We start from the raw sequence: 26,718 nt of genomic DNA on the forward strand, positions 1-26,718 counted from the left end.
CCCACCCAGCAGAGCTTCTGCCGTCAAGGCCATGGGTTCTCAAGCTGAGTTGAATTCTCTGCAGGTTGATCCCCAGGAGGATAAACTCCCAAGTGCTCCCTTGGCAAGAGCATTGAGGCATTTCTCCATCTTCCCCTCCTGTCCATGCTTCCCTGGTTCTTACCCTTGGACTCTGTGGGAACACGGCAAGTTCAGGTGCAGCTCACACACCAATGCTGCAGGTCCTGAGATGCAGCTGTGTCCATGGGAGCAAAGCCCCTCAGTTCGTTCTGACCTGTGGGGCTCTGGACAGTGCAGTGTGTGGGGCCGAGGACTGAGCTGGCTCTGCTCACATCACTGCATTTTTAGCACATCCAGGAGTTTCCCTAGCGTTGCCCTGCTGGAAGATGCTGAGCAGCATCTCTCAGCTCCTCTATATTACAAGTGGGTTACAGATATAATCTGTGTGTTAGGGCTACTGCTTCCCTGGAGCTGCTGGCCATGGACACCAACTGGATGTGGTCTTCTCAGTGCTGGTCCGTCCAGCTTGGCCCTTTGGCTTGATAAAACACATACAGGTTTACTCAGCATCAGAGCCACTTCCAAAATATTCCGCTGTGTCCTTAGGTTTGTGTAAGCCCTAATGTCTGTCACCCACTTTCCCACGTGCCCAGTGCTGTAGAGCAGGGATGACTCGTTCAGAGTTTGTGGGCAAAGCCCTGCTCCTCCCATCAGACTCAGCCAGCACAAACCAGAGCTCCAGCTTGGGGGATGCACTAAGGTCCTGAAAGAAAGGAGAAAAGCAATGTATGCTGGGGAGGTGGGGTGGCGAGCTGGAGGGGGCAGGGAATGGGAATAGCTTTGCTCAGAGCAGTCCTAACTTGTGAGCGTGTTTTCCTCCTTTGGCAGTACCTCATGAACAAAGGGATCAGATGTCCAACAGCAGCTCCATCACCCAGTTCCTCCTCTTGGCATTCGCAGACACGCGGGAGCTGCAGCTCTTGCACTTCTGGCTCTTCCTGGCCATCTACCTGGCTGCCCTCCTGGGCAACGGCCTCATCATCACCGCCGTAGCCTGCGACCACCTCCTCCGCACCCCCATGTACTTCTTCCTCCTCAACCTCTCCCTCCTCGACCTGGGCTTCATCTCCACCACTGTCCCCAATTCAATGTCTAATTCCCTGTGGGACACCAGGGCCATCTCCTATGCAGGATGTGTTGTGCAGATATTTCTGCTTCCCTTCCTGATCGTAACAGAGTATTTTCTTCTCACTGTCATGGCCTACGACCGCTATGTTGCCATCTGCAAACCCCTGCACTACGGGACCCTCCTGGGCAGCAGAGCTTGTGTCCACATGGCAGCAGCTGCCTGGGGCAGTGGGTTTCTCAATGCTGTGCTGCACACTGCCAATACATTTTCACTACCACTCTGCCAAGGCAATGCTGTGGACCAGTTCTTCTGTGAAATCCCGCAAATCCTCAAGCTCTCCTGCTCACACTTCTATGTCAGGGTTCTTCTTGCAGTTAGTGCCTGTTTGCTCTTCGGGTGTTTTGTTTTCATCATCCTGTCCTACGTGCAGATTTTCAGGGCCGTGCTGAGGATCCCTTCTAAGCAGGGACGGCACAAAGCCTTTTCCACGTGCCTCCCTCACCTGGCCGTGGTCTCCCTCTTCGTCAGCACCTCTTATTTTGCCTACCTGAAGCCTCCCTCCATCTCCTTCCAGTCCCTGGATCTGGTGGTGGCTGTTGTGTACTCAGTGGTGCCTCCAACAGTGAATCCCATCATCTACAGCATGAGGAACAAGGAGATCAAGGATGCCCTGAAGAAAGTATTTGAACACATACTATTTCAGCATCCTTAAGGTACCCATCATCCTTATAAAACTCCCAGGTTACCTCAGGAAAAGTCACGACTATCTTTTGTTCTGTTCTTTATTTTATATTTCTTTTTTATACCTGTGGTAATATTAATTGCAAATAGTGTTATTCATCCCACTTCTTGGCATTCAGCTTTTTTTTTTTTTTTCTGAGCTACTATCTTATTGTGCCTTCAGAACCAGTCTCCTTGCATAAATAAAGAAAACAGCAGAAAAGAATTTGGCTGAGCTCCCATCTCTTCAAATCTGCTCCGGAGCTGGGGGCACAGTGCCAGCATGCAGAAGGGGTAAAGGAGCCAAAAGTCCTGATGCTGCATGGAGTAGCAGCTCTGTGGCCCTCAGAGGTGCCCTTGCTGCCTCGGCAGGCACTCCCTCTCTGCTGCCTTTGAGTCAGGGCTGCTGCTTCTCTGGAGCCACGGCCATGGACCTCTTGGAAACCCCACAGGCTGGATCTAGGGCAGCTCTCCCTCATCTTTTGTGCCATTAGAGAGACCCCATCGTCCTGCTCAGCCCCATCCTTGGCTACTGAGCAATCAGGGAAGATGGAAAAGGGCTCAGCAGAAGCGATCCCCATCCAGCTGGGTCTGCTCCCCACCCTGACCAGTATGGTTAGTGCACCACAGCCCCCTTGCTCCGCAGAGCAGCACTGCCAGCTTGGAGCCCTACAGGGAGCATGGAGAGGACCCAGGAGTTGCCGTCCAGGCCAGCACAGACACGCTCGCCTGCAGAAAGGCTCTCTGAGGAGCAGGGGTGACTCCAGAGAAGAGCAAGGGAGCATTTCTGTGCCTGCAGGGAAGAATCAATGAAAAAGAGAAATCTCTTTCTCCAAGCACCCACTCGAGGCAGGCTGCTCTGTCGCTGCGCCAAGACTCTTGTTCTGGCCTGGGGAGAGGGGCTGGAGCTGAAAGGGCAAAGGCAGTCTGTGGTGAGGGTCTCCTGGAACTGAGACCAGGGGTCTTGCAGTTTCACTGACCCCCATTTACTCATGCCATGGGGAGCCTCCAGCCCTGGGGCTGATGGGGAGGCTGAGACCCCTCCCTGCCCCCCCAGCAGCTTCTGTGCCCTTAGAGAGGCCAGGGCTGGGGGGTTAATGCCCAGAGCTCTGCAGCACCCTGCGGCAGGTACTGCTGTGGGGCCAGCCCACACTGGGCTGCTCTGCTGGGCTGGGGAGTGGGCAGGGGACATGGAAAGAGGTGGGGAGGGGTTGGACTGGGCTCAAAAGTGCCTGGGAGAGGACAACACCAATGTTAGCTGAGCTGTGTGACCATGCAGGGCGAGGATATGTTCCAGTGGGTGTGTGCTGCAGAGCCCAGTCTCTTGGAAGGGAGCTGAGACATGCAGGTGCAAGAGAGAAGAGACTGGTCTGCGCCCTTGGTGGCATGGACAGATCAAGAAAGTGCCCCAGGGCATTTAGCAGCCAACCAGCCTCTCCCATCAGCCATTTCCAGCACTGGCCACTCACCCCAGTTTATCGGTGTTTTTGCTCTGTGGCCATCTCCTTCCTCCTGCTGGTCTTGATTTCTGTGCTAGGGGAAAAGCCAGCCCTGCCAGGCCTCTCTTCTTGCCCAGACCTTGGCAGACTCCAGGGCAGGGCTGTCTGCAAACCCTTGTGTGGGACACGGCTGGGGCTTGGCTGAGGCTGAGCACTGGGGGGCTGCAAAAGAAGGAGGGCTGGTGGGGATGCACACTGAGGTCTGGCATGGGGACTCTGGTGGGGGACGTTTCCCCAGCCCAAACACACCCTGTCCTGCGCAGTGTCTGATGATGGGGGCCCTGGGGGCAAGTGTTGGGCAGTGGGGCTGTGCTGCTGCAGGGATGGGTCACAGATGGGAGCCACAACACAACGATCAGGGGGTGGAAGCAGGGACAGGCTACGAAGGAGGAATTTAGGAAATATGACCTAAGCGTTGCACGTATGTGTTTAGGAAAACCAAAGCTCAGCTGGAGCTGATAGGGGCTGCAGGCAACAACAAGAGCAAAATGAAGAGCTTCAGTCACTGTGTTTGCAGTAAAAAGCTGAACAAGGAACATGCCGCTGAATGATGGCGGCGGGTGCGTGTCATAACATCAGACAGATGGGGCTGAGTGACTCAACGCCTTCTTTGCCTTAGACTTTGCTAAGAAGGTCGCCCAGGCCTCTGCTCAGTGAAAGGGCTCAAGGAGGAGAGGAGAGCACGTAGTGACAGGAACCTCATGAAATCCCACAAGGACAGATGCCGGTTTCTGCCCCTGCAGGGGACTAACCCTGCAATGGCACAGGCTGGGGGCTGCCTGGCTGGGGAGCAGCTCTGTGGGAAAGGTCTTGGTGGGCAGGGAGCTGGACAGGAGGCAGCCGTGTGCCCTGGCAGCGAGGGAGGCCAGCAGCACCCTGGGCTGTATGACCAGGAGCACGGCTAGGAGATGGAGGGGAGGGACTCCTCCCCTCTACGTGGAACTTGCTAGACCACATCCAGAACACTGTGTCCAGTTTTGGGCACCCCAAGAATGGAAAGCGGTTGGCAAGCTGGAGTGGGCCCTGAAGATGGTCAGGGGGCTGGATCACTTTCTCTGTGAGAAGGGATTCCAACAAGAAGGGATGGATGAGGCACACCTCACAGCAAGGAGGGCCTCACCTTTTTCACCAGGAGGCTAGCCAAGCATTGGAACAAGCATTGGTCACCCTGCTAGCTTGTGAAGTCCTCCGTCCTTGCAGGTTTTCAAGACCCAGATGGACCAAGCCCTGAGAAACCAGGTCTGACCATATACCTGACCCTGCTTTGAGCAGAGGGTTTTTCTATAGACCTCCCAAGGTCTACTCTGAAGCTCAATGATCTTATCATCCTAGGATCTCTTGTCCGATAACTTAGCAGCAGATGAGAGAGCAGATGTTTATGGGGCACAACTCCTCCTGTGTTTTATGTGACCAGCAAAGACCAGTCAGGTGAACATCTCCACTCCACTGACTGCAAGGGGAGCCTGAGAGGCACTGCCTCAGACAGCTCTACATTGCCCCTGAGGCGCATTGCATCCTACTTTAAGCACCTCAGAGGCCATGGTCTGGACCCTGAAGCTCCTACACATAGGTTGTGGGAATCAGGGAAGCTGAATGCCACCTGTAACTATTAAATGCATTCCTAGTGTTCATAAACAGCAAAGAGTTTCTCTTTCAGGTGCAGTCCCATATCACACGGACTCCACCTGGGATCTGTCTCACCTTGCTTTAGACAATGGCTCTCTGGGTGTCTTTCCACTCGTTCTTGTTCAGGCTCCTCTTACAGCTGACAGGGGGTCTTGACCCTCCCCAGTGGAATTTAAGCTCACAGCACTTTAAATCACCTGGTTCCCTTCATTGTCCAGCAACCTGATCAGCCCACACACAGCCTGGGTATTCGCTCACTCCTGGGCTCTTCTTTCCAGGTGAACCCCATCCAAGCTGAATTCTCAGGTCTGGTTCTGAGCCTGCTTTGGCCCAAGGCAACCTCCTGACAGCATGGATAAAACCAAGCAAGGTTCAATTACCTCTGCAGTATGCTCGTGCTGTCCCAGAAAGCTCTGCAGTGGTTGACACACCCACCCATCTCAGGCCGTACCTTAGTGCACACACTGTGAACTCTTTTGCAGCACGCTATGAAAAACCTTCTGGTTGGTTATAATATATCATGTGCAACTTTTGGGAAGGTTGAGTGGCCAAAGCAAGCCTGCAGATGATCCCTGTGTTGTGTCCGGGCATCAGGGGCAGAACATGGGACTCAAAGGAGGCCTAGGCAAGGAGCCACATGCGGCTTCCTGACAGGTCTGCTCCAGAGGAGATAGGGCCGAGCAAGGTGTCCGTGAGCATGGCCTGCCCTCCTGCCTGCTTCAGCTGGTCAGATGGCTCTAACAGAGGTGTCCTCAGAGGCAGCACAGAGACAGGTCCCTTTCACCTGCCTTGCCCCTCTCTTTTTTGACACAGGCAGTTGATGACTGACTAGGGCTGGACTCTCTTACTTGCAAACAAGGCAGAAGTGGATGAGGATGTCAATGCTGAGGGCAGCCATGGCTGCAGTGACGACGGCAGAGAAAAAAGACAAACAGCAGAATTGCAGCCTCGGACTGCAGGAGAGCAGATTTCAGCTTGTTCAAGACCTGCTTGGCAGGATCCTGGAGAGCCAAGTTACATGGAGCCCCCTTGGATCTCTGGGGAAAACAACATGAAAGCCCAGTAACACATCAGTCTGATATTCTGGGAGTAGAGCAGGGCCTAGCTGGAGGCTGGTGTGGATGAACAGGGATATTCTGGCTGAAGAGTTGAAACACCAGAAGGCATTGCACAGAGGTGGAAAAGGGAGCAAGTTGCCCAGGAGGAAGATAAACAGGTTATGCAGGGAGGAAATTAGGAGGGCCAAAGGCCAACTGGAGCTTGATCTGGCTTCTGCTGTAAAAGATAATTAAAAATATGTTTCCACAAATACATTAACAACAAAAGGAGGGCTAAGGACAATCTCCATCCTTTAATGGATGCAGGGGGAAACACAGAGACAAAGGATGAGGGAAAGGCTGAGGTACTTAATGCCTTCTTTGCCTCAGTCTTTAATAGTCAGACCAGTTGTTCTCAGGGTACCCAGCCCCCTCAGCTGAAAGACAGGGATGGGGAGCAGAATGAAGCCCCCATAATCGAAGGGGCAATGGTTAGCCACCTGCTACACCACTCAGACACGCACAAGTCTGTGGGGCCAGATGGGATCCACCTAAGGGTACTGAGGGAGCTGGCGGAGCTGCTCACCAAGCCACTCTCCATCATCTATCAGCAGTCCTGGCTAACGGGGGAGGTCCCAGCTGACTGGAGGTTAGCAAATGTGATGCCTGTCTACATGAAAGGCCAGAAGGAGGATCCGGGGCCTACAGGCCTGTCAGCTTGACCTCGGTGCCGGGGAAGGTTATGGAGCAGATCGTCCTGAGTGCCATCACGCAGCGCGTATGGGACAACCAGGGGATCAGGCCCAGTCAGCGTGGGTTTATGAAAGGCAGGTCCTGCTTGCCTGACCTGATCTCCTTCTATGACAAGGGGACCCGCTTAGTGGAGGAGAAAAAGGCTGTGGATGTTGTCTACTTGGACTTTTGTAAAGCCTTTGACACCATTTCCCACAGAATTCCCCTGGAGAAACTGGATGCTTATGGCCTGGATGGGCGTACACTTCACTAGGTAAAAAACTGGCGGGATGGCCAGGCCCAGAGAGTGGTGGTGAATGGAGTTAAATCCAGTTGGTGGCCAGTCACCAGTGGTGTTCCCCAGGGCTCAGTATCAGGGCCGGTTCTGTTTAGTATCTTTATCAACAACCTGGACGAGGGGATTGAGTGCAGCCTCAGTAAGTTTGCAGATGACACCAAGTTGGGCGGGAGTGTTGATGTGATGGAGGGTAGGAAGGCCCTACAGAGGGACCTGGCCAGGCTGGATCAATGGGCTGGGGCCAACTGTGTGAGGTTCAACAAGGCTCAGTGACAGGTCCTGCACTTGGGTCACAACAACCGTGTGCAACGCTACAGGTGTGGGGAAGAGTGGCTGGAGAGCTGCCTGGCAGGAAAGGACCTGGGGGTGCTGGTCGACAGCCAGCTGAATATGACCAGCAGTGTGCCCAGGTGGCCAAGAAGGCCAATAGCATTCTGGCTTGCATCAGGAATAGTGTGGCCAGCACGACCAGGGCAGTGATCGTCCCCTTGTACTCGGCATTGGTGAGGCCACACCTCAAATCCTGTGTTCAGTGTTGGGCCCCTCACTCCAAGAAGGACATCGAGGTGCTGGAGTGTGTCCAAAGAAGGGCAACGAAGCTGGTGAAGGGTCTAGAGAACAAGTCTGGTGAGGAGCAGCTGAGGGAGCTGGGGTGGTTTAGTTTGGAGAAGAGGAGGCTGAGGGGAGACCTTATCGCTCTCTACAGCTACCTGAAAGGGGGCTGGAGCCAGGTGGTGGTTGGTCTCTTCTCCCAGGTAACAAGTGATAGGACGAGAGGAAATGGCCTCAAGTTGCACCAGGGGAGGTTTAGGTTGGATATTAGGAAAAATTTCTTCACTGAAAGGGTAGTCAGGCATTGGAACAGGCTGCCCAGGGAAGTGATTGAGTCTCCATCCTTGGAGGCATTTAAAAGATGGGGAGATGTGGTGGTTAGGGACATGGTTTAGTGGCGACCTTGGCAGTGCTGGGTTAATGGTTGGACTTGATAATCTTAAAGGTCTTTTCCAACCTTAATGATTCTATGACTCTATGATGCATTAAAATGCCTTGGGCTGGTCCTCTGCTGCTGAGCTGGTCCAGGCTGCTGGGATGGAAGGAGCTCCTGGCACCCGGGCTGCGCTGCAGAGAGACAGCTCTGCCCGGGAGCAGCTCCTCTGCAAAGCGCAGCAGGGCGAAGGGCCCTCCCAGGGTCTCTCAGGGAGATGAGCAAGGCAGACTAAGAGCTTAAAGGCGGTCAGGACTGGGAGGATGACTGAGAGCTCAAAAGAGGAGAAATCTTTGCAGCCCTGGACACGGTCAGTCTCTGGGTGCAGGGCGATGCAGCTGTAGTTCCTGGAGGCATCTCCTCAAGCTGGCACAGCCCACAGCTTGTGGCATCTGTAAGGAGGGGGCTCTTCTTAGGCAATTTTGCATCGCTGTGAAGCCACAGTGTGCAGGTGGAGGTGCCCAGGGCTGTCCTTCCGAGCAGGGTCCCCGCACCCCAGGGGGCTGTGTGCTGGGGCAGGGACTCTGCCCCCTGCCAGGGTCAGCACTCAGCCTGCCCGGGGAGCTCCCCATGGCACTGCGGGGAGCAGCTCTGCGTGGAAGGAGCAACCCCCGGTGGGGCAGGGCAGGGTCACTCTGCTGTCGAGAGGGTGCTGCATGGGTGAGGGCTGCTCACAGCTCCAGATCACCCCTGGGACATTTCACAGGGCACTCTTCAAGAAGAACATCAAGGCAGGGGCTACCTGGGAGGAAAGGCGCTTGCCAGGGTCGGTGCTTTCACTTCCCAGCTGTGATGGTAGGTGGAAATGGTGATGGAGCTGTCAGGTTTGCACAAGAGACAGAGACTCCTACAGCATTACAGTGAGTGATGAATAGGCTTTTCAAGGAACCTGATGAAGTCACTTCGCACATCTCAGCCTACAGAAAGCATTAACATCAGCTTTGTGGTCTCCTCAGGGTTATCCTGATATTCTCTTTAAGACTTGCCAGCAGGAAGATCCCCCTGGGCAGTGCCTTGCTGCCAGGAGGTGTCTGTAGGGCAGAGCTGAGTGCACAGCGCGTGGGATGGGATCTGTGAGCAGGGACAGGGAGGAGACCTGGGGAAAGAGAAACAGCTCCTGGCAACTCCAGCTCCCACCAGCAGAGACATGGGCAGGGAGTGGGAGGCAACTGCAAAGAAGGACTGGGAGAGGCTGCGTTCAGGCAGCTCTCTTTTGGGCCTTCACTGGAGATGTCTGCTGGGCCTTGTCTGCTGGGCAATGAGCTGACTCTCCATTTAAGACACCCCATCCTCAGGACACCCAACTGTCTGTTTTGCCCGTCCTGCTGGGCTTGCGTGCTGCCCCCCAGAAAGGCACGGCTCTCCTGTAGGATCCCAGGGAGGGCTGAGCCATCCCTTGTGGGTCGCCAGTCTCCTCTCAGATTCCTTTGCTTCTCTCTGGGAGGGGTCGTGTCCTGCCCTCTCCATCACAACTCCACCTCTGTGCTGGAAAAAGAAGAGTTCGCAGATCTGCCTGTTGAAACAGGACTCCCCTGCTTTCATCAAAGTCCAGTTACTTTTCTTTTTTTCAAGAGTAACGTGTTTGCAGTCATCCTCGAGGTAGCAGAAGTGAAAGCAGAGAGCAGCTGGGAACAAGACTGATGGACACTGCAGCTCCCCTGACTCTGCCCTGAGCCACAGAGAGCTGAGCCCTTTGGCCTGTCTTGTCTCAAGACTCCACACTTTCAGTCATAAAAATGAGGATTTCTACCCCTACAAATAGTACTCGCCAGATGTGATGGTGGAAAATAAAAGACACAAAGAAAATTATCATCAAGACATGCTAAGCCTCTCTTCTGCAGCCCAGAGGCTTAGGAGTCATGAGTTCAGATATTGAACATTTCCATTAAGGGATGCCCTCTGAGCAGGGACACCACAAAGCCTTTTCCACGTGCCTCCCTCACCTGGCCGTGGTCTCCCTGTTTATCAGCACTGGCATGTTTGCCTACCTGAAGCCCTCCTCCATGTCCTCCCCATCGCTGGATCTGGTGGTGGCAGTTCTGTACTCAGTGGTGCCTCCAGCAGTGAACCCCCTCATCTACAGCATGAGGAACTGGGAGCTCAAGGATGCAGTGCGGAAACTGATGACTAGATGGTTTTTTAGAAGCAATATACTGCCCATCTTTTTCTACATATCACTCGTAACATAACTCATTACAGGCCCAACTTGTCTTTTATATGTTTTGTAGTTGTTGATGTTACTGGTTGTTTTTTTTTTTTTTTTATTTTGTTTTTTTTTCACTTCTGATAATGTTGTCCATAAGGAATTTTCATTACTCATACCATTTCAAATTAATTCTGTACCTGTCTGGTTTGACCCAGAGACAGCATAAATGAATTTCCACACCCTCTGTGCATTTAAACATTAAGAAGGACCCTGCAGGGACTTTTTTTGTCTGAGATTTTTCCTCCAAGACCTTCTCTGGAGCTGCAGAGGCAGCTCCTGCGTCCAGAGTCCCTGCACAGCAGATCTGTGACAGAGCTGGCCTCTCTAGCACCATTTCCATCAGGAAAGGGGATCTCCTCAGGGCAGTGCCTGAAGGCTGAGGTCTTTTTCCAAAGTTCTTCTCAAGAACGTGCCCAAGGAACAGAGTCTCCAGAGGACTGTTGCTTTGCTTGTTTCTCCCTGGGCTCAGTGGGATGGGTCCCAGTATGGTCTTCCAGGGACTGAGCAATGTCTCAGGTGTTACTGGTAGGGGGACAGCACCCACACAGATGGGGAAGGGTCTCCAATTAACCTGCCTGGGGCTCTACAGCATGTGATAGGGCTGATGGCAGATGGGTGCTTTTCTGGAAGGGATCAGGAGCTGCCAGCAGAGCACAGGGGATCTGCAGGGACAGCGTGTGCCAGGAGGCCAGCAGTGAGTGGAGCCCACTGAGCACAGGTCTGTGCAAGGTGGAGGGACCCAGAGATAAAGTGCTAAATCTGGGTGTGAACCGCCAAGCGAGGGCTCTGCAACCCCAGGGGATGCAGCAGGCACAGGGAAAGGAGCCTGGTGAGCGATTCATTTTACCGTCAGTGCACTTTTGTAGACTGGATCCAGTGCAGCATGCAGACACATCTTGCAGTGTTGGCAATAAGGCAGGGTACCTCTGAGCACCCTCCGTGGCCACAGAAGAGCTTCTGTGGGAGGCAGGCAGTGGCAGCGATGTCCCTGAGCTGGGTCTGCCTCCCAGCCTGACCAGCACAGCCCTGTGGAGTCCCCCTGTGACCCCAGGTCCCACAGCCCACTTGCTCTGCAGAGCAGCACCACCAGCTCAGGGGCTGTGGAGAGCATGGGAAAGGGGTGCAGAAATGGCCGGCCAGGCCAGCACAGATGTGCCCACCTTGAGGAAAGGCTCTGTGGAGAGATGGGATGTCCTGGGAGAAGAGCAGGACACCATGTGTGTGCAGGGGAGAGATGGGAAGAGAAACCCTTTGCTGTGGGAGCCAGCCAGAAGAAGGTCCTTCTCACCTTTCAGAAGGCGCAGAGCACATTTAGGGATTAGTAACACACCCAGAAGTGCACACCTCCATGTTTCACCTCTCTGAACTTCATTCAGCATTTCTTTAAGCAATGAACAAAGAAGAAAAAGGTTCTTCCTCAGAGGTGTCCTACTAGGAGAGAGCGGAAAAGAAGGACCTTAGCCTTCCATGGTGTCGCAGAAGAGTGGAATGCACCCCACTCAAAAGAGAGAAGCAGCAATAGGTTATACTGAGGTAAAATAATAATTTGAAAAAGTTCAATAAGTTGGACGGAATTTAACAAAGTTATGAGTGGTTTACCAAGGTTCAATAAGTTTGATGGCATGGTTCACCTTGTTAATTACTGCATGGAAGAAACATAGAAAGGAAAATTGAGTTGGAATTGAGTGAGAATCATTCAGACAGAGATCGGAGACACAAAGAGTAAGGAGAAGCCTCCTTTTGAGTCACGAGGTTCAGAGTGGACCCCCTTGCTTTCTAAACTCCTTTTTGGAGCCTTGGTGCGGCTGGATTCAGTCAGTCTCAGACTTGATCAACAGTTCATGTCTAACAGAATACAATGTTTATAACATCTGAGTAGCTACATGGATTAGTACTGTTTCATAGTATTAATTCAACATGCTCTCAGTCACTTACCAAGGATGCTGTCACAGGTGAGGAATTACTTTCCATCATTTTTCAGCAGTCCTGGTCAACCGGGGAGATCCCAGATGACTGGCAGTTAGCAAATGTGACACCCATCTACAAGAAGGGTCGGAAGAAGGATCCGGGGAACTACAGGCCTGTCAGCCTGACCTTGGTGCCAGGGAAGGTCATGGAGCAGATCATCCTGAGTGCCATCACACAGCAGGTATGGGACAACCAGGGGATCAGGCCCAGTCAGCATGGGTTCATGAAGGGAAGATCCTGCTTGAGCAACCTGATCTCCTTCTATGACAAGGTGACCCACTTAGTGGATGAGGGGAAGGCTGTGGATGTTGTCTACATGGATTTTAGTAAGGCTTTTGACACTGTCTCCCACAGCATTGTCCTGGAGAAGCTGGCTGCTCACGGCTTGGATAAGTGCACTCTGCGCTGGGTTAAAAACTGGCTGGACGGCTGAGCCCAGAGAGTGGTGGTGAATGGAGTCAAATCCAGTTGGCGGCCGGTCACCAGTGGTGTTCCCCAGGGCTCAGTGTTGGGACTTGGTCCTGTTCAATATCTTCCTTGATGATCTGGATGAGGGGGTTGAGTGCACCCTCAGTAAGTCTGCAGATGACACCAAGTTGGGTGGGAGTGTTGATCTGCTGGAGGGCAGGAAGGCCCTACAGAGGAGCCTGGCCAGACTGGAACGATGGGCCCAGGCCAACTGTATGGGGTTCAGCAAGGCTCAGGGCCGGGTCCTGCACTTGGGTCACACCATCCCTATGCAACGCTACAGGCTTGGGGAGGAGGGGCTGCAGAGCTGCCTGGCAGAAAAGGACCTGGGGCTGTTGGTTGACAGCCGCCTGAACATGAGCCATCAGGGTGCTCAGGTGGCCAAGAGGGCCAATGGCATCCTGGCTTGTATCAGGAATGGTGTGGCCAGCAGGACCATGGAGGTGATGGTGCCCCTGTACTCAGCACTGGTGAGGCTGCCCCTCGAGTACTGTGTTCAGTTTTGGGCCCCTCACTCCAAGAAGGACACTGAGGTGCTGGAGCGTGTCCAAAGAAGGGCAACAAAGTTGGTGAAGGGTCTAGACAACAAGTCTGGTGGGGAGCGGCTGAGGGAGCTGGGGTTGTTTAGTTTGGAGAAAAGGAGGCTGAGGGGAGACCTTGTTGCCTCTACACCTGCCTGAAAGGAGGCTGCAGCCAGGGAGGGTTGGTCTCTTCTCCCCAGTAACAAGCAATAGGACAAGAGGAAATGGCCTCAAGCTGTGCCAGGGGAGGTTTAGGTTGGATATTAGGAAAAACTTCTTCACTGAAAGGGAAGTCAGGCATTGGAACAGGCTGCCCAGGGAAGTGGTTGAGTCTCCATCCCTGGAGGTATTTAAAAGACGGGTAGACGTGGTGCTCGAGGACATGGTTTAGTGGTGGACTTGGGAGGGATAGGTTAACAGTTGGACTCGATGATCTTAATGGTCTTTTCCAACCTTAACAATTCCATGATTCTATGAATCTCTCCATACTGGCTAAGGAAGGATCTCTCAGTCTCAGGAAAGGGATCTCAAACCCTGAGAGGCGTCCCCGCTCGAGGGGAGAGTCACCTGGCCTGCCGTCCAGCTGCCATTCAGGGAGAGCTCACATTGGGCCCATTTTGATTGTAATATTTATAGGGTGAAATAGTTGGCTGCTAGTAAATATTATAGACAAGACGTCTTCATTAAAGGTCTGGCATCTTGTATTTTTGGCTTTCGAAACCACCTTTTGAAATCCCTTGTACGTCAGCCCGGGGCTTTCTAGCTCACACGTTCACCCCAAGGACGTGAGGGCTGTTGCTCCTGCCTCAGCCTGAACCAAAGTGTGACTCGGAGTCAAGTGTATCCGTCACATTGACCAGATGCAGGAACTCTGAGGGTTTTATTCCTTAAATCTTTACCTCTCTCCTCATCCTCTTTTCCTAGGGTGTTTTGCAGTTTAAGGGGGGATTTTTTGTTGTTGGAGGTGTTTCTGTAATTATTTTGCTGAGGAAGGTGGCGCAGCCTTGAAGCCCTGGGAGGCGGGGAAAGGTCTTACGTCCGGCACAAAGCCGGGAGCTCTGACCCCACCGTGAGCCCTTCTCTGCCCACGGCTCCCAAGAAGCATTTTCACCTCCCCACGGGCCTTCCCGGTGCCTGTTGGGATCCCTGCCCTGGAACACGCCAGAGCAGGGGCACCGCTGCTGCGGGAGGCACGACGGGACAGGGGCCCCGCCCACCCGCTTCCGCTGGAAGCCCCGCCCCCTCCCAGCACCCGCAGGGGCCCTGTGCCCCGGAAGTTGCTCTCCTCTGCCGGCCATGTGCTCCGCTGGGATTGGCTGGCAGGACCGGCCACCCCTGCCGCTTGGCCCAGAGATACATCAGACCCGGAAGGCCCTTCCCCTGCATCCACAGGGGCCGCCATTTGGGGTTGGCCGCCATTTTGGGACAGGGTGCCGCCATTCCATGGCAGTGAGCTGCCCTTTTGTTAAAGGTCATAGTGCTCTGTGATTGGCTAATGGCCATGTCTCGACACTGTCACAGCCGTGTGTTCTCAGGCAGCCCCTGTGATTGGCTGGCAGGACCGGCCACCCGTCCCAGTGTCCCCAGGGGCACGTCCCAAAGGAAGCCCCCTGTCATTTCCTATGGGGAGGCCGCCACTTCTGACAGCCTCATTCCCCACGTCTTTTCATCCTGCATTGTGATTGGCTGACAGCCATTTCATGACACCTTCATAGCCACATGTTCTCAGGCAGCCCTGTGATTGGCTGCCCACCTCCTTTGGTCCAGGAAGTGCTCAGATATAAAGATATATACATTTATATAATATATATTTATAAGTAAGTGTAGAAATACGTATAAATACATCTTTTCTTTATTTCTAAATAGGTACAGTATTTTTAAATATATACTTCTGTACATGTATTTAAGTATAGATTTTTATGTAGACATAAACATTGATAAAGCTATAGAAAGTAAATATATATAGCCTTAAAAACATAGGTAAAAAATGGATAAAACCTTTTTTAATAAGAGCTACTGGAGTGAGCACTTAAAGTTTAAATGTGAAGAGAAACAAAAGGAAGAGGCCAGGTTGGGGTCCCCCACTTTCCCAGGCTGCAGAAGAAGCCCTGACAGGTCTGGGGTGGGGGGGGCTTCAGGAGGGCAGAGGGCTGACTGAAAGGTGGTGGGGTGTGGACAAGCTGGAACGTGCCCAGGGGCTACGGCCTCCTCCAAGGAATAACAGACTCATTTGCCACACAATATTGAATATATATCACCACTATATATATTATATATATAATATATATACTATATAATATTATATACATTATAATACGTAAAATATTTAATGAGATCATAATATATTATAATATATATTATATAATTAAAATATATTATAACTACTATTATAATATCATAATAGCACAATATAATGCAATTAATATTCTTATTATAATATAATAATATATTAATATAATATAATTATAATTACTATTATAATTATATAATAAGAAAATTATAATATTATATTAAATATATTATAATATGTATAACATGATCGCTATAATATATATATTGTATATAATATATATCATGACATATATATAATATATCACCACACGAGTACATAGCAAATACGTTGGTATGTGCTTGTGACGTCACTGGAGCCAGAGTAACTCAACAGGACGTACATGGCAAATGGGCAGATACGTACTTGTGAGGTCGCTCTCAGACGACAGTCCAGGGGCTTACCCATGACATATGCAGCTTGTTGTGAGGGCTCTGCTGCCTGAGTAGCTGCTAGGCCAGGAGCAGGCCCATGGCTTGTGTCTGTGCTTCTGAGGTCACTCCTGCCTGAGGAGCTAGTAGGCCAGGAGCAGGCCTATGGATTGGGTAAGTGCTTGTGAGGTCACTGGTGCCTGAGCAGATGATAGGCCAGGAGCTGGCACATGGCTTGTGAATGTCTTTGTGGTGTCAGTGGTGCCTGAGTAGCTGGTAGGCCAGGAGAAAGATGTCTTGTGCTGGATATTTTGAGGTCACAGGTGCCTGAGAAGCTGGTAGGCCAGGAATAAGCACCTGTCTTGTGTAGGTGTTTGCAAGGTCATTTGTGACCGATGAGCTGATGGGCCAGGAAGAGGCCTATGGGTTGTGTAAGTGCCTGTGAAGTCACTGCTGCCCCGGTAGCTGATAGGCCAGGAGCAGGGCCATGGGTGGTATAGGTTGCTGTGGTGTCACTGGTGCCTGAGTAGCTGATAGGTTAGGAGCAAAACAATAGCTTGTGTAGGTGTTTGTGTAGGTGTTGGGTCATTGGTGTCCGAATACCTGATAGGCCAGAAGCAGGCACATGGCAGGTTTAGGTATTATGACCTCACCTGTGGCTGAGTGACGGATAGGCCAGGAGCATGCACATGGCTTGTGTACGAGCTTGTGATTTCACGAGTACGGGATCAGCTTATAGGCCAAGAGCAGACATATGGCTTGTGTGGGTACTTCTGATGTCATCAAAGTAGTATTTGGACCCCACCCAAACATGGCTTTTTGGAAGAAACATCATCAGCAGAAGCCCGTGCACAGCACCCACCCCCGTGTGACAGAGTAACTCTTGAGCAGAGAGCGATGGCAGCAGGAGGGTGTGAGGTCACCGTCACTATAACTGCTGAGCACCCAGTGGTGGCTGTAGGAGGGTGTGTGGTCACCATCACTATAACTGCTGAGCACCCAGTGGTGGCTGTAGGAGGGTGTGAGGTCACCGTCACTATAACTCAGAAGCACGCAGCTGTGGCAGGAGGAGAGTCTGAGGTCCCGTCACTGATGGCACCGTGTGGCCGTGGGGCTCGGTGCAGAGCGGCCGTGTGTATCAGCGGGGCATGCCGGGGGCCGGGAGCTGCCCGGCCCCGTGTCTGCGAGGCCGAAGGAGCAGCCCCTGCAGCGCTGGCTGGAGCAGTCGGGGTGGGGGTGGCTCGGGGGCACCGCAGGGATGTGCCTGGGCACGGTGCCAGGAGGAAACCACAGACTTCCTGCCCGGGCGCTGCGCTGCGCGGGGAGCGCGGGGAGCGCTGCGAGGCCACGGGGGCTGTGGTTTGTGCACCTGCAGGCTCCAGCTCCCGATGCGCCTGTGGGGAAGAACGGCCCCTCAGGGACAGGCTGAGAGTCAGGGGCCTGACGGAGCCTCTGGGCTGCAGGTCTGCTGCCAGGGCAAGGCCATGGCCCAGCTCGGGCTCCTGCGAGGGACCCAGGGTGGGGCTGTGCAGGGAGGGATGGGCGAGCCAGCCCTCCTGGGATGGAGCTCTTCCCCTGCCCAAGGCCCTTGCCCAGCTGCTGCTCCCAGCACAGTGGGGTCTGTAGCAGGGGCAGGGGCTGTTTCCTTCCCATCCTGACACAGACCCCGGTGCAGTCCCAGCTCCGTGGTTCCACAGCTCAGTGGTGGCTGGACACTCACACCTTGGGTTCTTGGATGTGCCCAGCGTAGAAGATGCTCAGTGCTCCCAGTCCCCACAGTAGTGTGCAAGGGGTGACGGACTCATTTCCCCTCCACACTCAGCTTCTCCCATGATGATTCCCTTACGTAGCGACCGTGACACCCGCAGCAGGACACATATGTCCCTCATATATGGTCATGAACGGCGCTCGCGAAGTTCATTGGAGGGCTGGGCTGTGTCGGAGGGGAGATAGCTCCCGACAACGTCTCAAAAGGTGCTGCTGCTGCTTTGATTGGCTCCTCCTGCAGCTGGGTCGGCATCTGCAGAGATATATTACCCTCCCATCGTCGTTGTCCCCGTGAGTCCCCAGGAGCCGTGGCAGGGAGTGGGGCGCAGCAGGGTTGTGCCAGCCGGGCAGGAGGCTCAGGATGGGGATGGAGGCACTCCTGTCCCCCTGGGTGCTGTGGCTGCTGCTCTGGGTGCAGCTGTGCAGGGGTAAGTGCCGGTTCCCTTGTCTCACAGCCCAGGGCCAGTGGGTACCAGCGGGGTCATCGGGATCCCTTTAGGAATAGGGTTTCTTTCCAGGCTCCGCTGAGACAAGGGTCAGAAGGTGCTCAGGTCCATGGACCTTGTGCCTTTCCCTGTGCCTCTCTGTGTTTAAGGCAGCCCATGCCTGCCTGCATTTATAGACAGCCCTATCATGGGTAACCCTTTTTGGACCTGGGCTGGCAGTGGCCCAGGTGGTGATGGCAGCACTGAGCCATCCCCAGGACACAACCAATCTCCAGGGTGCCCTGGAGGTTTTGTGTGCTGCTCACTGCCCCAGGGTGCAGGGGAACCCCGACCCCAGGAAGGCAGTTTGTGCCCCACAGAGAGAAGGGGCCCGGGCTGTTTGCACCCACGGGTGGCAGAGAAGTTTCCTTCCTGGGGGCCTCGGTCAAGCACAAGAGTCGGGCTGATGCCTGGGGCAAGGAGACGATATGGGTTGGGGGGATCCGTGGGATCATCTCGGTGCTCCCTGAGGACATGGGAAGCCCTGGGGGTGGTGTGGGTTTGGGTGGTGGCAGGGCAGGTGGTGGGCAGGGGAAGCTGCGGGCCTGGGGGCATGGGGCTTTCCAGGGTGTGCTTGGCTGGGGAGGAGACGGTGCCCTGTGCAGGGCCTGGGGGCACGGTGTGTGGGTGGGCATGGGCAGGGGGCTGTTGGAGTGAGAGGAGGTGCCAAGGGCTGTGGGGCAGCGAATGACCCAGCAGGGCTGGAGTTGGCCCCCCCATCCTGCACAGCCCGTGGGGAGAGGAGGGACCCCCACACTTCCCCAGGGACAGCTCAGAGAGGGGAGGGCTCCCAGCCTGGTGCTGTGACTCGACTCCCAGAGCTGCAGCCTGGGGCTCGGCCCTCTCCTGACCGGTCCCGTGTTTTGGTGTTTGAAGGGGCTGCGGAGGTGAGGCTGGAGGCTGGTGGTGGGCGCTGTGCTGGGAGAGTGGAGGTGAAACACCAGGGCCAGTGGGGGACCGTGTGTGATATCTCCTGGGACATGAACGATGCTGCAGTGGTTTGCAAGCAGCTGGGCTGTGGGTCTGCTGTCAAAGCTCATGACTACGCACACTTTGGGCAAGGATCTGGCCACATTTGGATGTCTGAAGTTGGCTGTCATGGCTCTGAGTCTGCCCTGTCTGACTGCAGACACAGTGGATGGGGTCAAAACAACTGTTATCACAGTTGGGATGCTGGAGTGACGTGTTCAGGTAAGGGGCCATTCCTGTTCCCTACATTTGTGGCCAGGATGAGGGGAGGGAACTGGCTGTGCCCTCAGGAAGAAATGAGCAGACACCAGATCAGGGCCCAGTGTGGGTGGTTGCACTGCTGAGTTGGCACATATGTTGCTGCATTTGCCAGTGCCTGAGGAAAGCCCTGTGAGAGCCCACCCTGGGTGCGCACACCCTTCCTGGTCCCTGAGGGGGCTCAGCCTACCCTCCATTGGTGCCTGGGGCTAAGGTGAAACCCCCTCCCTGCCCCTTGGTGTCTGTTGGTGCCCATCTTTCTCCTCCCATTCAGCCAGGACCTGTCTGGCATTGCCAGGGGCCAGGTCCCCCCATGCCAGAGGCACCGAGAGTGGCTCATGTGGCCACCCACAGCCCCGGGGAAGGGCACAGAGTGGTCAGGGACTTTTGGGTTGTGCCTCCTGGCAGGCATGAGTCCCTCGGCCTAAGCAAAGGGGCTGCTCAGAGGGGGAAAGCGCTGGCCTTGAGCAGAGGAGCAGGGGGGCACATGGCACCCCATTCCTCTCCCAGGGTCACCCCATGAGAGCCAGCCCACGTGGACATGGCCCCGTGCTGTCAGTGGTGACCCGCTGCCCAGCCTCTCCTGCCTGCCCCAGCCCCGGCTGCCCTGTGCCACAGGGGCTTTGCCAGCACTTGCACTATCCTCGGTGCCTGTCCTTGCACCAGGAGCTCGTGTCAGCCCAGGGCTGCCCCTCTGCCCGCTCTCCTGCCCTCTGCCTGGCCGTTGATGGGGATGTGCGTGCCTGGCAGTGCACTCTGGCCCTGGCTGAGGACCCCGTCCCTCAGCAGGTGCCAGAGTGGGGGGCTGGCACAGACACTGACTGTACATAGAGCTGTGCCATAGCTGTACGCCGTGAAATGGCCCATCTAACAGCAGTGCCCCAACAGCCTGAGACCGCCCTGAGAGAAGGGTGTGTTACTGGGAATTCCAAGGGTTCCTCAGCCAGGCCCTGAGCTCAGTGGGCAGAGCAGGCTGCAGCAGCCAACAGTGCCTTGGCCAGTCTCCCTGGGCCCCAAGTGCTCGCAGTGCTGCCAGGAAGCCCAGGGTCTCCAAAATGGCAGCAGTTGGTCCGAGCAGTGCCTACGGCTGGGGGTTTGGGGAAGAAGCAAGGCCACAAGTGCTGTGCTGATGGCTGAGGAGCGGCAGGGTGTCCCTGGTGTGTTTGTGCCATCAGCAGCCCCTAGGAGCTGCTGGGAGGGCCGTGGGGCTCTGTGCCTGTGGCCACCTTGCAGCCCAGGTGGGACGTGGGCATGTAACAGCCAGAGGGCTCTGGGAACTCTCCGGGGACTTTGATTGCTCCAGGATTTGTCCGGCTGGTCGGAGGGGAGAGCCCCTGCTCAGGACGCGTGGAGATCCACGATGGGGACCAGTGGAAAACTGTCTGTGACTCAGACTTTGGTCCCAAAGCTGCCGACGTGGTCTGCGGGGAGTTGCAGTGTGGCGCAGCCCTGTCTGTGCCCAGGGCAGCTCACTTTGGAGAAGGTGTTGGTGCCATGTGGGACAGAGAGCTGCAGTGTGTGGGGAATGAATCCTTCCTCATGTTCTGCCCCAGGGGATCCCGCAGAGACCGGCCCTGCACCCACACGAACGCCGCTGGTGTCACCTGTACACGTAAGGACTGAGGGTGGGGTGTTCCATATCTGGGGGTGTGCTGGGGCCAAGGGGAGCAGGGCCGGGACAGTGCCATGCTGTGCTGGGTGTGAGGACAGAAAGGGTGATGTGGTTGCCTCCAGCTTTAAAATCATGCAGAAGGAGGAGAAAGGCAGGCTCTCCTCCATTTGTCTGCTCCTCCATCTCCAGTGGAAGCAAAAGCACAAGTCTACCCTCTCTCATTTTTCTCTGTTCCCGATGACACAGGGTTCAGGCTGGTGAACGGCAGCACGGCGTGTGAGGGGAGGGTGGAGGTGCAGGTTCTGGGGACCTGGGGCACCCTCTGTGCCTCCCGCTGGGATCTCTTGGACGCCCACGTTCTCTGTCGTCACCTCGAGTGCGGGTTTGCTGAGTCCATTCCCAGAGGAGGGCATTTTGGGAGAGGCACGGGACCTGTCTGGAGAGACTCATTCCACTGTGATGGGACTGAAGCCCACCTGGGACAGTGCCCAGTGAGCGCTCTGGGGGCCTCACCGTGCTCCCACGAGAACGATGCTGCTGTCATTTGCTCAGGTGAGTGCTGGGACAACGCTGTGTTAACTCCATTTGTCCCTTGGGTGTTGCATGGCCACCCAAAGCAGAGGACCTCATGGCAGCAGCAGGGTGAATTTCTGTTGAAAGAAAAGAAACCCTAGATTCACCAGGAATCTCTGCCCCACACAGGGGATCAGGCCCAAACTTGTCCTGTTGGATCGGAAAGGCCCCCCTTGCTCTGCTCCCTGCCAGGGACACAGGCTCCCAGGCCCAGATCCCCAGGGATGCAGAGAGGCAGAGGTGTGTGTGCCCTGCCCATGGCTCAGCAGTGCCAATGCCAGCACTGACGTGGGGCAAGGCTTGTCCTGGGGCTGCCTGTCCCCAGGCCACCGCCGGCTGCTGCTCCCTCCTGCGGGAGCTGCCCCATCTGCCTCAGCAGGGATGTGTTGGGTGGCTCTGCCCCACCAAGAGCAAAGAGAGGGTCTTGCTCAGGAAGGCTCAGGGACTGGGGAAGCAAGCCTGTGGAAAGCTGCTCCTGAAGCTGACCGCAGAGGGCTGGGGGCAGGCGGGTGAGCTGCAGGGGGTTGTGAGGGTTGGAGAGCCTGGAGAGGTGCTGCAGGTTTGTGGGCTGTCTGGTGCTGCTGAGGGCTGGGGCATGGCTGCTCTCCCCAGGCCCAGGCAGCTCCACAGCCCTGCGGCTGGTGGGTGGAGGGAGCCGGTGCGACGGGCGAGTGGAGATCTTGCAGCGCGGGACGTGGGGCCGAGTCCTGGATGAGCAGTGGGACATGCAGGAGGCCAGCGTGGTGTGCCGGCGGCTGCGGTGCGGAGAGGCAGAGACAGCCTACAACCCCCCGAAGCCTCAGAGAGGGACGGGTCCCGTGGGGCTGCGAGGGGTCCGGTGCGCAGGGCACGAGGCCAACCTGACCCTCTGCAACACCTCCCTGCCTGTGAGCGCGCTGGCAGCAGGGATTGCAGAGGACGTGGGGGTCGTTTGCCGGGGTGAGTGGCACTGCACAGGCCCCCCAGGCTCTGGGCTGGGTGGGCAGCCGGCCCCTGATGGCAGCTGGGGTTTCTTCCTGCTGCAGGGAGCCGGCAGGTCCGGCTGGTGAACGGGCCCGGGCGCTGTGCTGGCAGAGTGGAGATCTACCACCAGGGCAGCTGGGGGACTGTCTGCGATGACCAATGGGACCTGTCTGATGCCGCCGTCGTTTGCCAGCAGCTGGGCTGCGGAGGGGCGGTGGAGGCGGTTGGCTCCACTCGGTTTGGGGAAGGCTCCGGTCAGATATGGCTGGACAGCGTGAACTGCTCCGGGGCCGAAGCTGCTCTCTGGGACTGCCCGGCAGGGTCCTGGGGGCAGCACGACTGCGGGCACAATGAGGACGCAGGAGTCGTCTGCTCAGGTCTGTGCTGGGAGCTGTGGTGGGAGCCCAGTGCCTGGGGAGACCGGGACAAGGGGAGAGCCGACAACAGCCGAGGCTGTGCCTGGCTGCCTCTGAGCCCCTGCCTGAGCCTGTCCTGGGGACACCCATGCACAAACCCCCTCGGTCCCACTGGGGGCCCCTTGTAAGCTGAGCTGTCCCCAAGGGTTAGCGGGGAGGGCATGGGTGTCTGTCCGTCAGGGACTTCTCTCTGCCCCTGGCAAAAGGGTGACTTGCTGGCCGTGCCTCTGCCTGGCTGAGGGCCTGGGGGGGTGAAGAGGCTTCTCTGCTCCCATAGCCCCAGACCAGCCTGTTCCCCTCTGGGCTCTTTCCTCCCAGATTTCATGGCCCTGAGGCTGCACAACAGCACCAACTGCTCCGGGCGCCTGCAGGTGTTCTACAATGGCAAATGGGGGACCGTTTGCTCCAACTCAATGACTCCCAAAACAGTGTCGCTGGCATGCAAGGAGCTGGGCTGTGGGGATGAAGGGACCCTGGAAATACGCCTGCCCTATGGTAGGGTGTGTGGCCTCACCTGGCTGGATCGCGTGGAGTGTGGGGAGAGAAACAGCTCCTTCTGGCAGTGTCCTTCTGCTCCCTGGGACCCACAGTCGTGTGATGACCTGCGAGACGAGACCCACATCACCTGCAATGGTAATTCGGAGCTCCGCGGGCACCAGCGTCCCCCCAGCTCCTGCTCCCTGCTGGGCACAGTCAAGCGCAGAGACAGGGCCTACAGGGGCTTTTACAGGGGCATCTCCTGGGCTGCCTGCGCCATCCTGCCCAATACCCAGAGCAGGGCCCTGGGCTCTGTCCTGGCCACCCTGACCAGTTTTGCAGGAGGGGCAATTTGGGTGGGATGTGTCAGGGATATATGAACACACACACACACACACACACACAGAGCGTGTGAGAGGGGAGGCTCCCTGGTACCTGCACACCCACCCTCTCAGCCCAGCTCTCCTTCTCCTCTTCTGCAGCTACACCGAGGACAGCAGCACCAACCCCCTGAGCGGGTCCCCGCCAGCGCCGGGTCTTCTCAGGGCCAGCTGTGACCCATGGCGGGAGGGAAGGGGCTCCTTGCTGGGATGTGAAACTCCCAGGAGGAGGCACTGGGATAGCAGTGGGGCGGGGGGGTTGGGAAGGGCTGTCATTTCCCCATCAGGGTGGGAGCTTCCTCATGACTCACTCCTGGGGTCATCTGTCCCTGGTGTAATGGGGGTCAGGACTGGGGTGTCCCAGCCCCTACCTCTCCCAGGCCTGGGGCTGCCCTTTTTGTGCTCCTGCCATGCAGATCCCAGCCGGGGCCATCCGACTGCTAGCGGGAGAGTCTCATTGGCCGTCATCATCTGCATCGTCCTGGGGGCCCTTCTCTGCCTTGTCCTGGCCCTCCTGGCCGGGCAAGTGCAAAGCGCCAGGTCTGGGCGCGGAGGTGGGTCGTGGGGAAAGATGCCTCCTGGCAAGGCCAGGGGTGCTGTGAGGTGTGAGTGAGTGGCACAGGCAGAGCTGGGGGGATAAGGGTGTGTGCTGCCTTCATTCCCATGCATCGCCTCCTTGACTGCCTGACCATGGGCCACCAGCAGAAAGGGGTAGAGAGGGTCCAGACATGGGGGGAGGTAGGGATGGGTTGAGGACAGAAATGGCAGAGCCGGACTAGAGGAGCGGAACTGTACTGTGGCGATAGCCGTGTGCTGGCCCAGGGGACCCAAAGCTGGGGGAGCAGAGCGGGATCCCATCCTGTCTCTGCCTGTCCCTGGGCCAGCCCTGCTGCTGTCCACAGGCTCTGGGAGAGCTTGGGAGCCCTTCCCTGAGGCCGTGTATGAGGAGATCGGTTACAGCCCGGCGTGGGAGAAGCAGGCGAGGTTCAGTGGCTCAGGTGGGTGTGGGTTCCTCCCGGGGGGCACATCTGCCAGGCTCTTCCCCCTCATCCCCACCCATGGCTGACCCCCTGCAGTCCTCTGGCCCATGGTCCCTGCAGTGCTGGGGCTGTGGGGGCTGTGGGGAGAGCAGCCAGGTCCTGGGCCCAAGAGAGGAGCTTCCTCCCCACCAGTTCCTCCCCTCCCAGCTGGGGACAGCCCCTCTCTGCCTGTCCCTGCACCCCTATGGGACACCGGAGGGGGGAGGGAAGGGGCTGTCCCAGGGCAGCTCTGGGAGCCCCTTTGAGACAGGATTTGTCCCGGGGGAGCAGGGTGAGTCCTGAGACCTGAGCCCTTCTCCCCACTCAGCCCTGCCTCTGGGGGTCCCCCGTCCCCAGCAGCACTGACCACAAGCCTGGTCAGCAGAGCGCACTGCCCTAACAACCACTGCGCCTCTCTCCAGGCTCCTCTTCAGAGGGGTCCCTGACCAAGCTGCAGCCCTACCCCAGGGACAGCAAGGAGGAGGGTGGTCCGGGATCAGCAGCAGGTAATAGGGTGCGGGAAGGAGTGGATCTCTCCTCCCTGCAGACATGTGAAGAACAGCGGTGTCACTGAGTGTCACCGTCGGAGCTGGGGAGGACATGGGGGGGGTTTCCTGTGGTGCTGCCAACACCGGTGTCTGAGCCCCATGTCCCTGAGCATCCTCCAATCCTCTGCTCTGCAAATGCATCTTCTCCCTGTCACCAGCTCCCCTCTCCTTTCAGCTGTCTCTGTCCTGCCTGGAGGTGACCCAGCGGATGGCTATGATGATGCCAGGGAGGTTTCTGAGCCTGGGGAGGCCAGTGCCCCTGGGCAGGGAGGCTGGGAAATGGCCAGGGCACGAGAGGAGGCAGCAGGACCCAGGGATGCACCTGGAGGTGAGAGGGAAAGAGAGCGCTGCTGGTTCCTGGGCTGCCATCCCTGGTGCCAGATGAATCGTTGCTGTACTGAGATTTCAACCTCCTGGGATGGGGGAAAATGCACCAGGAATTTTCCTTGGGGTTCCAGGGGTGGGAGAGGGAGTTGAACATCTCTGGACTGGTGAGGAGAAGGGAGGAAGGTGATGTACAGAGCAGGAGGGGCACCCCATGGGGCGAACGTGCAATGGCCTGTCTTGCTGCTTGCAGGGGCAAAGCTGTGCTCCCAGAGACGTGCTGGGGCCCCTGGAGCCGAGGGAGATGCCTGGTCCCTGTCCCCAGAGAGCACAGGCTATGACGATGCTGAAGAGGCGTCTCTGGCACATCCCCCTGAGGACACACAGCCTGTGCCACCGGAGCACAGTGCACAACAGTCCCTGAGCCGCGCGCCAGGAGAGCCCGTCCCTGCCATGCAGCTGGGTGCAGCCAGGAGTGAGGAGAGGTCTGGGCAGCTGGGAGAGCCATGAGCACCAGGGAACCGTCTCCCTTTTCCCACAGGCAGCAGAAACAGCTGGGCATTTCCTCTCTTTGTATTCCCCTGTTTTTGCATCGTGCCTCCATATTTGTTCTTATTAAAAGTCTTTAGGGGTTTGAGCCAGAGTTGGTGCTTGCCTGGCCCGATGTCGGGGTGTCTCCCTGAGGCTGATCGGGAGGAGCGGAGCACAAAGACATGGTGGTGGGGAAGGGGCATGTATCAAGGAAAGACAGCAGTCTTGGGGTCAGATTTTGGGGCTACGAGAGCCCATGGTCCTGGGGAATATTCCTGCTGACAGAGACATTTCCATCCTGCCAGCCACAGTTTCCAGCCAAAATGTCTCTCTCCAAGGTCCCATGAGTGCCCATCTCTTCACCTCAGGGTTCCCCAGTTTCTCTTTCCCTCAGGCCCTACCTGGGCCACGCTGGTCCCACACAGAGAGGCGAAGACAGAGCTGCTGTGTTGGGTGATCCCTGGGCTGTGGCCTCACAGAAGTTAGCCCTATGGTGCCCGCGGTGCC

At 56.3% G+C, this 26,718-nt stretch overlaps 1 protein-coding gene across 1 annotated transcript; it reads left to right on the top strand.

Moving 5' to 3' along the window:
* Positions 1 to 1,025: 1,025 nt before the first annotated feature.
* LOC309600799 (olfactory receptor 14C36-like) lies at positions 1,026 to 10,215 on the top strand (the record flags this gene model as incomplete). Its single annotated transcript, XM_082333386.1, has 2 exons — positions 1,026 to 1,618; positions 9,957 to 10,215. Exons 1-2 carry the CDS (start codon positions 1,080 to 1,082, stop codon positions 10,213 to 10,215), a joined length of 798 nt encoding a protein of 265 aa, XP_082189512.1. The 5' UTR covers positions 1,026 to 1,079.
* Between the last annotated feature and the right edge of the window lie 16,503 nt (positions 10,216 to 26,718).

This window comes from Platalea leucorodia, assembly GCF_965183815.1.
Source record: "Platalea leucorodia genome assembly, chromosome: 25".
Classification (NCBI taxonomy): Eukaryota; Metazoa; Chordata; class Aves; order Pelecaniformes; family Threskiornithidae; genus Platalea; species Platalea leucorodia.